The 14,218-nt window shown below is 56.7% G+C and overlaps 1 protein-coding gene across 1 annotated transcript; it reads left to right on the forward strand.

Moving 5' to 3' along the window:
• The first annotated feature begins 1,011 nt into the window (after positions 1-1,011).
• Positions 1,012-2,118, forward strand: SOX1 (SRY-box transcription factor 1). The gene has a single exon (XM_040267463.1). The coding sequence runs from the start codon at positions 1,012-1,014 to the stop codon at positions 2,116-2,118; it is 1,107 nt and encodes a 368-aa protein (XP_040123397.1).
• Positions 2,119-14,218: the final 12,100 nt, after the last annotated feature.

The following is a 14,218-nucleotide window of genomic DNA, read 5'->3' on the forward strand; positions in this document are numbered from 1 at the left end:
GCGGGCGGGGAGAGGCAAGGAGGGCGAGCTCTGGGTTCGCCGCCGCCGCCGCGCGCGCTCGGGAAGCGGCGTGGCGTGGACCCCCTCCCGGCCGCCTCCCTCCTCCCTCTTCCCTCCTCCCCTGCTCCTCCGCCTCCCTCCGCTCCTCCCGCTCCGCCGCCCGCGCCCGGCGCCCCTACCCCCCTCCCCACGTCACTCGCCAGCGCGCCATGCAAATCGCCGCCGCCGCCGGCTCCCATTGGCCGCGGCGCGCTCATTTAATGGCAGCCCGGGCTCGGCGTATGGCTGCTGGGCCCCGCGCGCCGCCGGCCCCGCGTGCGCCTCCGCTCCGAGCGCACGGCCCCGGGCAGGCAGCAGGCAGCGCGTCCCGGGCTCGGCCGCCCCGCTCTCAGGCCCTCTCCGCGCGCCTGCGCTCCCTGCGCGGCCCCCGGCCCCCCTCCCCGGCTGCACCGTGATCGCCCCCCGCCCCCGCGCCCCCCTCCCGCTCCCCTCGGCGACTCGCTCCCCCCGGGCACCTGGGACCGGCACATGCCCAGCACACGCGGCGCGCCGCCCTGCTAGAAGTTGCAACCCCGGAGTTGGAGGCCGCGGAGGACCGAGCGCGGGAGGAAGGAGCCGCGCGGCGGCGGCGGCGGCGAGCCCCGATCCGGGCCCCGCGCACCGCTGCGCCCCGGAAAGTGGAGCTGCAACTTGGCCGCGCCTGCAGCTGTTGGCACCGCGCCGCCGAGGGCGACCCGGCTGCGGCGACGGCGACCCGGCCCTCGGCCTCTTCGGCAAGTGGTTGGCGCTTCAGAGAAACTTTCCAGCCGTGAGCCGGACCGGCGCTAAGTGCGTGTGTCCCTGCCTCTTTCGTGCCGTTGTCGCTTCCACCTCTCCGCACTCTTCTCTCCGCCAGGACCTCACGCCCCCGCCCGCGCCTCGCTCCGTCTGAGCCCCTCTCCATCCCCCTCCCCGGCCGTCTATGCGCCCGGCCCTCTCCGCGCGGCGCCGGTGAACCCGCGAGCCGCCCCGATGTACAGCATGATGATGGAGACCGACCTGCATTCGCCCGGCGGCGCCCAGGCGCCCACGAACCTGTCGGGCCCGGCCGGGGCGGGCGGGGGCGGCGGCGGCGGCGGGGGCTCCAAGGCCAACCAGGACCGGGTCAAGCGGCCCATGAATGCCTTCATGGTGTGGTCCCGCGGTCAGCGGCGCAAGATGGCCCAGGAGAACCCCAAGATGCACAACTCGGAGATCAGCAAGCGCCTGGGCGCCGAGTGGAAGGTCATGTCCGAGGCCGAGAAGCGGCCGTTCATCGACGAGGCCAAGCGGCTGCGCGCGCTGCATATGAAAGAGCACCCGGATTACAAGTACCGGCCGCGGCGCAAGACCAAGACGCTGCTCAAGAAGGACAAGTACTCGCTGGCCGGCGGGCTGCTGGCGGCCGGCGCGGGCGGCGGCGCGGCCGTGGCCGTGGGCGTGGGCGCGGCGGCCGTGGGCCAGCGGCTCGAGAGCCCCGGAGGCGCGGCGGGCGGCGGCTACGCGCACGTCAACGGCTGGGCCAACGGCGCCTACCCCGGCTCGGTGGCGGCGGCGGCGGCCGCCGCGGCCATGATGCAGGAGGCGCAGCTGGCCTACGGGCAGCACCCGGGCGCGGGAGGCGCGCACCCGCACGCGCACCCCGCGCACCCGCACGCGCACCACCCGCACGCACACCCGCACAACCCGCAGCCCATGCACCGCTACGACATGGGCGCACTGCAGTACAGCCCGATCTCCAACTCGCAGGGCTACATGGGCGCCTCGCCCTCGGGCTACGGCGGCCTCCCCTACGGCGCCGCGGGCGGCGCGCACCAGAACTCAGCCGTGGCGGCGGCGGCGGCGGCGGCGGCCGCGTCGTCGGGCGCCCTGGGCGCGCTGGGCTCGCTCGTCAAGTCGGAGCCGAGCGGCAGCCCGCCGGCCGCGGCGCACTCGCGCGCGCCGTGCCCCGGGGACCTGCGCGAAATGATCAGCATGTACTTGCCGGCCGGCGAGGGCGGCGACCCGGCGGCGGCGCAGAGCCGGCTGCACTCGCTGCCGCAGCACTACCAGGGCGCGGGCGCGGGCGTCAACGGCACGGTGCCCCTGACGCACATCTAGGGGCGCGGGCAGCCCGCGGCCGGCCGGCCTCCGCGCAGACCTGTCCACGTTCCCCCGAAGAGGAAGACACTGGCGCCGCGTGCCCGGCGCCGCCCGGCCCCCCCGACCGCGAGCTCCCGGGGCCCGCTCGGCGGGACGGTTACGCGTCGGAGTCTGAACTCCGGTGTTTTCTTGAGACTTTTGTACAGTATTTATCATCCATCCGCGGAGGAGGCAGAAAGCGTCTTCTTTGCTCGAGGGGACACAGAGACCGAAGCAAGCACGAGGCGACTCCCAACTTTCCTACCGCACCGCGCGCCCGCTTCCATCTCGCGTCGCCTCCTGACGGCGTCGGGTACCGGCGGCGCGGGGAGCGGGTCTCATCTGTTAGCTGTGTAGGGAGGCGACGCCAAACACGAGTTTTGGCAGTCGTTACGGCTTTGGGGAGGGTCGGTTTGTTAATTTATACAAAGAGACTCCCCCCACCCACCCCTTTCAGGCGGCAGCGTTATTCTGGGTTTTGTAAAACTTTCTGTATCTGAGCATTTTCATCTTTTTCGGTTTGTTTTGTATTATTTCATGTAAGTGCGCTGTGGAATCTTTATTTGCGGCGTCGCGATGTGCGGAGGGGGGTTCAGGTTATGTACGTAGTTTCCTAAAAAGCCTTTCTTCTAAAAACGAAAAAAAGAACCCCCCACCCTAAAAAAAAAATTGCATCGAGCTTTGAGTCAATAAATTTAAGAGCGAGAAGTCCGTTTTTCCCTATAAATTTGAAACGTGCTGAATTTATAATCATGCTTTATGAACTCAAGATACAATGAGTTAATCTGACGAAGGAGAAAGAAAAATTATCAGCATGAAATGAAACTGAGGGAAGCCCGGGGGAGAGGGCACAGTGTCCTTGGAGTTGCATTAAAGAGGAAGGGCGGGAGTAAAAATCGATAGATTATTTTGTAGACTTTACACTGTCATCACGGAACGAGAAATAATTGACCAAAAAAAAAAAAATAGTTCTATAGTTCGGCCTTGGGTGCGTAGTTTTTAACTGCAGGCAAATGCCGCGGGCTTTGCGATTCCTCCTTTCGAGCCTCTTCCTGCTGGCCAGGGACCTGCGCGCAGTTTGGTCCAAAGGAGGGAGGAGAAAAGACCCCAATGGCGGGACCAGGGCAAGGACGGACGACAAAGACACGGTGGGGGCGCCAGGGGCCCCAGTTCCCCTGCAGTTAATGAGACAGCAAGTGGAATTTTCTGAATTTGGCTCAAGGAAACGCACTCTCTAAACCAAACTGCTGCAACCGACTCCCCTCTGTCTGTCCTCAGCCCCTCCCTCTGGTATATTTCTCCTTAGGAAAAGGACAAGATCGTTTTGTTGGGTTTTTTCACACAAAACCGACCAACTCCCACGTGCCCCGAGTGAACTGGGATGCAAGTTGCTAACCGATGTGAATGCGAAATGCGGTGTTTATTATTCCTGATGAGATCTGAGGTTGTTTGATGCTTTAATTTTTTTAATTATATTTTTTCTAGGTGTTTATTGGTACATTGCAGTTTTTTCTGGATTTTAAAGTTTTCTGTAAAAGTTTGTCTTCAAGTAATCTGACAGCATTAAATATTGCATTTGAAAGTTATACCGTAGCAAATACGTTTTGACATTAGTCACAGCATAAAGATGAAAATTATATTTTTAAAAAGAACAAAGCCTTCGGTCAGATTGAAATACATTGATATCATCAGCCCCTCATATTTTTCTCAACTTTTTTTTGGGGGGGGGGCCCTGAAATGAGCAGAGACTATCCATCAAAACGTGGCCCTGTGCTAGCAGGCTGATGAGAACCACAGTCAGCCTGCACAGAGAATCGCTTTAAGTAAAATGCTCACCTGACAACTGGCGTGTAATTTTTTTGGAGTCACTTTGATAATTTTGCTTCAGCCACTCATACCTTAAGGTGGCTGCAGAAATTTCAAGAGCTACAGCAGTTGCTTCTTTCTAACAAGATAATAAAGTCTCCCTCTTTTTTCTCCTTTTTTTTTTTTTTCCTGCTTTAGCAATTTGATGTGTTTGGATACATAGGGACTGCTGGGCAGAACAGCATCTTAGATAGTGAGACAATCTGAAAGTAAATGGCACACAGTCTACTCTGGGAGACACTCTGAGAAATTCTGTGATGCTCTGTGGACTCCCCAGGCGGTGGAAGGCGCAGGCCTCATCTGCTCTGAAATGTCCAGAGTTCAGTGGACTTCGCCTGACTTTTTTTGCGACATCTCCCTGTGCCTGCTAAGGGGGCAGACAGACCTGGGGCTGTGCTCACATATTAACACATTTGTATCTTTGCTGGACTATTGGCACAACAATGTGAGTAATGTGGGATACACTGGAAATGTTTCTGACCATAAAAAGTTTAGCCAGGGCTCCTGGCAAAGCTGTCTGTCGTCTCCTGGCAGGTGGAAATTACAGTGTGGCATCTTCCCCTGTGGGCCTCATACCAAGTCGGCAGAAACAGTAATGCCAGGTGGCCCAAGCCACACTGTTAAAAACCCCGGATGATCTGAAAACAGGAATTCCTGAAATTCAGCAATTTCTGTTTTGTTGAACAACGAGGAGAAAAGCAAATAATTCTTTAATGATTGCATTTTAAAATAACGTGGTACGGGGTGGGGGTGGGGGTCAGGGGCGAGTAGAAATTAGCCAGGATTCACGTTTCAGGATTGAGGTCTTATCGCTCCAGCAGTGTTTCTTCGACTTCAGATCGTGGGGAGAATATTCCACAAGGCCCGGGAGGACCTTGCTCAACCGTGAACTGCGCTCCTGCCAAGGCGCGCTGGCCCTGTTCACGAACACGGCGTGGCCGTCATGGTTCTGCCACGGCGTTGTTCACGTGCAGACGGCACTCGGGGGTGGGGGTCCTTCCGTGGCTTACTCCCGTTTCTGTGAAAACCGTGTGGACACCGCAGACAGAACTCTGATGGTCTTGTGCAAAGTTTGCGCAACTTCGTGCCTGGAGGACCCGCGAGCCCGGGAACGGCCCGTGCGCACCGCCGGCTTCTCCAGGCCCAGGCTAGCAGGGTTTGTTTGCTGGAGACATTTTCCCCTCGTTTCTGTACATCCCACCCGCACTTTTTTTTTTTTTTTTTTAACCTCATGGGGCTCTCTCGTTGTCGTGGTTGAGACTTTGGCCCTCCTCCTCCTCCCCCCTCACCCGTCACAGAAGCCCAGCGTAGATGGTGAAATGACTTCCAAACTGGCAGCGGGCAGAGCGCGCGATCTGCAGACGCGGGACTGGTGGGTCTGGTCAAGTCCTGCCTTTAGGAGCAGATCACACGCGTCTTCAGGCGTTTCACTTTCCCGACAAAGACTGGGCCACGCGGATTTCTTCTCCGAAAAAATCCAGTTAATTCGGGAAACCGCTTCTGGGCCGTCGCGGTCCCCGGTTCCCGCACCCACGGCCCGCCCCCCCCCCTCCCCGCTTCTGCAGCCCGGCCCTCGGGGCAGAGGCTCCAGAAACATCGGCGGCTGAACGTAATAATAGGTTTGATTCCTTGGAAACTTCAAGTGAAAAACAGCCTTGGCCTTGGCGCGGCTTTTTCCAGCGCGGCTGTTTGGCGGGAGTGAAAGGCCCGGCCGGGGGGAGGGGAAGGGAGGAGCGGGGGAGGAGGGGAGGGGGGAGCGCGGGCCTCCCGGGGCGAGGAGCCGAGGGAGCTGGGCCCTGGCCCCCGCCCCCCCGCCCCCCAGCCCCCCAGGGTCGGGGCGGCGAGGGGACCGCGCGAGGGCCGGCGCGCGGGCGGCGCGGAGGCCGAGCCCGGCAGGAGGGGCCTTGGGACCCCTCACCCTCGCCCACAGCTCGGGGTCCGCCCACCCCAGCCCGAAGGCGAGGCCCCGCGGGGGGCGCGGAGCTCCGCTCCCTCCGCCCCCGCCGCTCACCCGCGCCCTTCCTCTCCAGCTGCGCGCCCCCGGGAGCCCGGCAGCGTCGGCGGCGGGCGGCGCGCGGGGCCCCGTGCCCTCCGGGCGGGGGCGGCCGGGCCTCCGGCTCCCCGACGTCGCCCCCCGCCGCGGGCGATCTCCCGCCCCCGCCGCTCCGGGCTCTCTCCGCCCCCGAGCCGCGGCGCCCCTCCCTCTCCTCTGCCTCCGCTCGGGCTGCGGCTCCTCCGCGCTCCTTCTCCGCGCTCCAGGCCTCCTCGCCTTTGTCTGCACGCGCCCGTCCCGCCTCCCCCGCGGCCGAGCCCGGGACGCTCCCCGGGGTCCGGGTCGGGTCGGCCGGTGCCCCGTCCCCTCCGCCGCGTCTCTGCGGGCTCGGCGCGGGCGGGGCCCCGCGGGAGCGGCCCGGGCCGGGGGCCGCGCGGGGTGTCAGCCGCGGGGGGATTAAGACGACTGAAGCGAGGGAAGAGGGCAGAGTGTTTTGTGTTTAAAGAGAGCGGGATTAGCGGAGAGAAAGTCCTGACCCGGGGTCAGCGGCGAGTCAAACCCTTTTACAATCAGCGGGCGGAACGGGCGGCCCCGCGCTCGGCCGCAACAAGTTGGGGGCGGGGAGGCCGGGCCGCGCGCAGAGGCAGCAGGGGGACCCGGGGGCCCGCAGGCGGCGGAGGGCGCCGAGGCCCGCGCCGAGGGCTCGTCCTTCAGGATCCTTCTCCGTAACCGGAGCATCTGTCCCCGCTCGCTGGAGAAAAGCCCGCGAGGCTCCGTCCTGCCCGGGCAGTTCTGTTTCCATAAGAAACTACAACCAACGACCCGGCCCTCGGTCGGCCGGCCGGCCTCTCCGTTTTTTACCCGAGGCGCAATGGGCCTGGGTTCCTGCAAATCCTGGTGTGTGTGTGTGTGTGTGTGTGTGTGTGCGCGCAGCATCATGGAGCGGGGCATGCTTGGAATATATTCAGGCTGTTTGCCCCTAACCCTGGTGTGTATGTGTGCGTGTGCGTGTGCGCGCAGCAGCATGGAGGGGGGCATGCTTGGAATACATTCAGGCTGTTTGTGGCTGGACGCGGTTCTCCACCAGGGTGGAGGAATGGAGCGCTGATCTGGGTTGTAAACCCGCGGCGCTCACCAGGGAGTGAGATCCGCGAGGCTCATCTGAAAAGTCGGGAAAACTGCAGTTTTCGGTGACGGGTCGGGGGCGGGTGAGGGTCAGGGAGAAAGAAAGAGGAGGACGGACTGTGCTCCTCACTAGTCAGGGGTTCGCTCTGCGGGGTACAGCGCGAAGAGCGCTTCCAACTATGAAAAATAGATCAGGAACCCAGACTTCTGATTCATCCAAAGATAGAAAAAGACCATCTATTTTGATAGTGAAAACAAAGCAGAACTGCCATATTTTCTTCTAAATTGGCTTTTCGTCTTTAAATGTGAAAACACCAACCCCAGAGAGAGAGGGAGAGAGAAAAGGCGTGTTAAAACCACCACAAGCAAATGACTCCCGGGGAGCTGACGTGTTTGCACAGCCGTCCTGGGTAACGCTGGACTCACGGTGAATGGGTTCCCGGCTCAGAGCAAGGACCCAATTCCTGCTCCCAAGTTGCTCAACACAACCTCTGGGGAAAATGCGTCTATAGCAGAAACACCGGACACTGAAAGCAATTCTGAGCGTCCGCAGGCCGCCGCAGCAAGGACTTAATTGGCCGCAGACCCTTCAGAACAACCGCGTGGGGCATTAAAGATGCTGTTTGTGAAGAACAGCAGGGCATCACATGCAAAGCCTCGAAATAGTCAGCCAGTCAAATCAGTGGAAAAAATCAGCTTTTGTTAGATTTTGCAGTTTCAGGAATTAGGCATTCACTGCAGAGCTGCAGTTTTGAGAAATTGCAATGTCAGGCATGTTCCCAATGGGGAAATATTGTGAGAGTGTGGAGGAATGTCAGGCTGGGTTTGACAATGGTGGGGGGGAGGCTGACAAGAGTGATCACCCAGACATTGTTCTCCGTCTGCACCCCGGCAACGATAAGTAGAGACCGTATCTAGTGGCAGCGATGACCCTATGTGCTCTGACACACGGGGATGAGAGTCTCAGCCTGGAAAAGGCTGACGCCAGGCTTCACAGAAGGAGAACCGGGCCGCACAGCGCACAGAACCTCGCAGGTACGGAACACTTACGGACAGAAGAATAGCAGGCGAGGGCAGCCCAAAGACATTCCGAGCAGAGGCCAACTTCTCTTTTTGTTTCCAAGCAACAGAGCAGGAGGAAGCCCAGGTGAACACGTTTCGAACCTGGGAAAGGATGTACAAACTGCAAGCTTTTCAGTCCGAACTCCAGGGGGAAGTTTAGGCACATGCCGGGCTTGGGCAGGAAGTTGCCACGAACGCCCGCACAGAGGGGAGAGTGGGAGCTTTGCTCCTTGTGTTAGGCATTGCACTGAAGGGTGATGTTTATCCTGGTAGGAACTGGGCCACTTGCATTTCACCCCAGGGAGCAGCGACTCACCTGTGCGGTGACAGAACACGTCCATGTGAGTCGAGGTGGTATCTGTACCGTTTCTAATCTCTGCTGACCTTGTCCAGAGCGGGGAGGATGTGGGATTTGGACCGAAGGGGAGTCTGCTGGTATGTGGCAGCTGTGTCCTCAGTTAATGTCTTCACCGGCGAGTCCATCTTCTCATGATCACACCCACCTCAGATGGGCATTAACGCTTCATGATCTGAGTGTGTGCTCCGCCCAGGAAATAGTAGCCTCTCAATAAATGGTGCTTTGCCAGCTAAGCCTGTGTCCACTCAGGCAGGGACAAAGTGGAGGGCTGTGACCTCAGTTGGTGGGGGTAGCCTGGGTGGCAAACAGTGAGAATTATACAAACCGGTCTCTGTCCCCACCCCCATGGTGTTATTACTGATTTCCTTTGAGAGTTACCTGAGCATCGCGTCACTGGCTCACCTGCCCGGCAGACGCTGTTACACATCGATGGTGGGCACAGGTTACTCTTGGGGTGCCTGTCGTGTCCGTGGCCCGTTTGCAGGTGCTGGCGGTGCAGCGCTGGACTCGCTGGGCTCACTGTGCCGGTGAGCCTGATGGTACACGAGGGAGCGTGACCCTGAGAGGCACTACTGGGGGACAGGCGGTGGGGGCCCATCCTGGGGGCTCAGGGAGGGTCCTTCAGAAGAAGCAGGAGCTGGGCTGGAAGCTGGGACGCCCTGGGCTGCTCTGCCCGTGGGGCCCTCCCATGGGGCGTGCACCCTGTCTCTCTGCACAGATGAAGGCTGCAACGACTTTGAGCAGAGCGCGTCTGATCACGACCTTGTTCAGCGGCGGCCGCCCACGTTGCCTTGAAGTTGGCGCGAAGTTAGCCGCAGAGGTTCACGCAGAAGGGCCTCTCACATCCAGAGGCACGTGACTCTGGGAGAGCTTGTTGCCGAGGCAGGGGCTCAGACCAGTCCCCAGCGCAGGACGCCTCCAAGGTCCAGGAGGACCCAGGCCCAGCCTGCTCCTCAGCACCCCCAGGGATGCTGAGCAGGTCCCACAGGACTCAGGAGACCCAGGACACAGCACAGGCCCCGGCACATGTGTGGTGAACAGCTGTTCAGACTGTGTGTGTGTTAGTCACTCCATCGTGGGGCTCTTTGCGACCCCGTGGACTGTAGCCCGCCAGGCTCCTCTGTCCATGGGATTCTCCAGGCAAGAGTACTGGAGTGGGCTGCCATGCCCTCCTCCAGGGGACCTTCCCGATCCAGGGATCGGACCCAGGCCTTCTGCATGGCAGGCAGACTCTTTACCGTCTGAGCCACCAGGGAAGCCCAAGACTCTGTTTAGATTGAACAGATTTAGATTAGACTTAAATTTGAGGAGCAGTTTATCGTTTATAAGGTACTCTCACTGAACTGTTCAATTTAGATGATTTTTGAAAAAATTAAACTAGCAGGAGAAGAAAAATTTAAGCTGGATTATCAAAATCTTGCAAGTAGAGAGGACTGACCAATTTACTGCTTTTATTTTCCGTTTTTGGACTGGCCGTTCTGACTGTCTGAGGACACACTGGGCCTCTCCTGGAGGGCAGTCAGGCAGATGCAGGAGGCAGGCCCCCCCACACACACATTTGTAAAGAATGGGCGATTAAACAGACTCAGCAAAGTCATATGTTGTGCTGCTATCGAGCTCTAACTTTACCAAACTAATTTGTATTTACACAGACCAGGTCTGCACAGCCTGTTAATGCAGTATGGGCCAAAACACATAAATAGTTGACCATTGTTTTAATGATATTTGAAAGTGGGAGAAGAGCATTTAATAGTACAGGTAAGATTGAATAATTGGGTTTTGTTGAAGATATAACTGTAAGCATAATAATATAATACTTAGTATTGTCTGTAAAATGGGAATATCTTGTTTTTCAAAAAAACCTTGATACATTAAGTACTTTCAGTAACTTTGAAAGGAAGAGGTCGTGCAAACAGAACGACAGAATAAGCTACCGTGTATCAGCACGGCTCTGTCTAGAAGCCACACAGCTCTGTGTGATGTGTGTGACTGTTCCTGCAGACCATAAGAAGGACAGCCTTCCTTATATTTATAGACACAGATCTAGATTAAGGTGTGGTAAGGCAAGAAACTCGTCTCTACTTGAGTAGCATGTGGGAAAATAAATTTTAAATAGGATATAATGAGAGAAAATGTTCTATAGATTCAAAACTGTCTTGATAATACAAGAGTTCCAATAGGGTTTTTAGCTAATTTCAGGACTCAGGGCATCATTCAAAAAATCTGAGAACCTGTGCATCTTAACTGTAGCCTTTTGGAGACGATGACAGTGTCTTTGCTGTCTAAATCATCCGTCATTTTAATGGATAAGATGTCAGTCCAGACAGTCAGGCCCCTGTGCACTGTAGGCAGGGGAGAGTTTCTTAAACTCTCTTGTTTTGATCGTCATTGCATATTATTAAAAGCATCACTGCGGGTATTGTGACTACGTGAGCACGCCTCATACTCTACAGACCCAGAACCATAGACATTCTGTCACCACGCAGCTTGCAGAGCAAAGAAGATGGTACACAAAGAAAGACAGACAGGGAAAGGTAAGGAGTGAGGAGAGAAGGACGGAGCGAGAAGGAAGAGGAGGAAAGGGGTAGGCGGAACAGAAACGCTTAGGTCACAGCTGATGAAATGAGATGGAGAGGTAAATCCAGGCGACTCAGCGCAGTCTCGCCCACGGTCAGAGCCAGTGGACTAAGCATCTATTTAAAAACTCGAAGGACTCTCCTGTGGTCCAGTGGTTAGGAATCCACTTGGCAGCACAGGGGATGCAGGTTCAGTCCCTGGTCGAGGAACTGAGACCCCACAGGCAGCGGGCAGCTAGGCCAGTCTGCTGCGGCTGCTGAGCGTGGAGCGCCACAGCCTGAGAGTCCAGCGCCGAGACGAAGACCCTGCAGGACGCAGGCCAGACCCGAGGCAGCCAAACAAAGAGAGAAAGTTTTTTTAATTGAAAAAATTAAAAGTTGGTAGAAGTCCTAGTGCTGGGAACATTTACAATGAAAATAAACAAAAAGCTGGAAAACGTGTTTTAGCAAGTCCTTGCCTGTGAGTTTACATGCCAGTAGATTCAGTTCAGTTCAGTCGCTCAGTTGTGTCCGGCTCTTTGCCGCTACATGGACCCCAGCACGCCAGGCCTCCCTGTCCATCACCAACTCCTGGAGTCCACTCACACTCATGTCCATTGAGTTGGTGATGCCATCCAGCCATCTCATCCTGTCGCCCCCTTCCCCTCCCGCCTTCAATCAGTAGTTCACCATCTCTAACTTTCTCTGAGTTGCATGGATTAAAATCTGGTTATGTTAATTGAGTAAGATATTAATGTAAAACCTTTCTTCTCATTTAAAAAAGCAGATAATTTATTTTAGTCTTTCAAACCAAAATTACTACAAGAAATATATTCTCAATTTTAAAATATTGATGACAAGATTTGGATAATGAATGAAGTCATACACTTACTAAGGGCAATTACATGAAAGCCTTCAAATAATTAAACCATACTTTATTATCTAAAATAAATACATCACCTGTAGCAACTATTTGCCGAAAACCAAAATTGTCTTTAAAAGTCACAGCTCAAATGTAATCATGTATTTGCATTAAAAATAGATAATTTAAATCAATCTATAAGCTACAAGTTCAATATAAATTTAAACAGCTTAAGTTTTAAATGAATGTGAAATAGTTATGATTACATTAAATTAGGTTTGAGGAAAATAGCACATTTACAACATTTTAAGCAAAGTCTCCACTTAAGGATTTTTTAAAAACTCAACAAGCAAAATGGGGTCAGTGCCCCACCCTTGCCGGTGAAGCCCGGACACCTGCAGAGTCGTGACATGAAGGCCTGCTTTTGCTAGAACACCTTCCCAGATGTGCCCCGGCCCAGAGACCAGTGTGAACTGACCTGCCAGCAGCCCCCAGCCTCCTGGAGAATGGGCTCCAGGTCCTGCTTGATTTGTTTGTTCTGAATGTTTTATTTCAAATATCAGCACAGTTCGGGCACCTCGTGGGGTCAACAGCTGTTTACTGCACTGGACCCCTGCGCAGAGCCGAAGTCAGGGCTGGTGGGGCCGTGCCGTCTAGGACCAGCCCAGAGGAGCCTTACATTTTCTTTTTTAGTGCAGACTTTCTCTTCTCTTTGTAAACCTCATGCTGACAAAATGTCTCTAGTCCTGGCTGCTATGGGCAGCGAACAAGGAACACGGCTGCCTGGAATCCCCGTGCCAGCCACCATGGTGCTGCCGGACGTGACAAGGCTGGCCGGATTCGGTCAGTCCTGCCTGGGGAGGCGGCAGTTCCGAAAGCAGAGGGCGTCAGTGTGAGTTATTCCTGTGACTCTGAAATCAAAACATCTGATTACCTTTTTACTTTGTCAGGGATTATTTTTATCTTACAGGCTTACTCAGTATCCATGAATAGGAGGAAAGAGAAGACTCTCAATTTTGCACAGAAAACTACCTTCTCCTAACGCTTTTTATGATTTCAAAATTTATTTTGATTGTTTTTGTTTTGTCTTGTTGAGGAAGCTGAGAAGGACCAAGACAAGCTCCGGGCAGCAATGACGGGGGGCAGCTGGCCTGGGACCCACGGTGTGTGGAGCCTCAGAGGAGAGCGGCTCCGGGCGCGGGTACAAGGGCACTGAGGCCCCCTGTGGAGACACTCCTGCACCGCCCCCGGCCTGGAGGCCGGCGGGCTCTCTGATTATGTGGTTATATGATTGCCTTTGTGCTGGATGGGGCTTCCCTGGTGGCTCAGCTGGTAAAGAATCTGCCTGCAATGCGGGAAACCCCAGTTCCATTCCTGGGCAGAGAAGATTCCCTGGAGAAGGAATAGGGTACCCACTCCAGTATCTTGAGCTTGCTCTGTGGCTGAGACAGTAAAGAATCTGCCTGCAATGCGGGAGACCCTGGTTCTCTCCCTGGGTTGGGAAGATCCCCTGGAGAAGGGAACGGCACCCCCCTCCAGTGTTCTGGCGGGAAGAATTCCATGGACCGTATAGTCCGTGGGGTTGCAAAGAGTCGGACAGGACTCAGCGACTTTCATTTCTTTTGAACTGGATGGGTGTATTCATGATGGTGACTACTATGTGGGAACAAGTGGAAAGCATAATTCAGACCCAGAAATACAGGGAACACTGAGAAAATTATTAGGAATGAGGGGTTACCCGGATGTCAACAGGGGACCAAAAGCAGAGGGGCTCAGAGAGGGGTCACCTTGGAAAGACGGGTGTGTTAAAGAGAGCTGGCAAGGAGACCCGTGACCCCAGCTCAGAGAGGTGCCCCGTGAGGCTGCAGTGCAGACGCCTGGACGGGAGAGGGGTTCTCGGTCACCTGCCCGAGTGCTGAGTGCCCGCTGCAGGCAACCAGCGCCGCAGGCGGCAGGGTTTCCAAGATCACCAAGGTGCTCCCTTGCGGCCTGGAGGCCGGAAGTCAGACGCCGAGGAGCGGCCAGGAGATTCCCCCTGAGGCCGGAGGGAGGACCCGCCCGGGTTCCCCGGCTGCCGGAGGTTCGCGGGCGTCCTTGGTGGAAGGACATTCTGGTCTGGTCTGGAGTGGATGGTCCACGGGCCGCAAAGAGTCAGACACGACGGAGCGACGTTCACTCTCACGTTTGGCTGGGGGCGCGCCGGCCGTGATCGCTGCGCATCTCTGTGTCCAGGTCGCCCTTTATAAGGACACCGCACA

The sequence above is a fragment of the Oryx dammah genome, unplaced genomic scaffold (assembly GCF_014754425.2).
Source record: "Oryx dammah isolate SB20612 unplaced genomic scaffold, SCBI_Odam_1.1 HiC_scaffold_24, whole genome shotgun sequence".
Lineage (NCBI taxonomy): Eukaryota > Metazoa > Chordata > Mammalia > Artiodactyla > Bovidae > Oryx > Oryx dammah.

What these genes read in the sequence shown, in the direction of transcription:
- SOX1 (XM_040267463.1), top strand. Translation starts at nt 1,012, where the DNA reads ATGTACAGCATGATGATGGAGACCGACCTGCATTCGCCCGGCGGCGCC.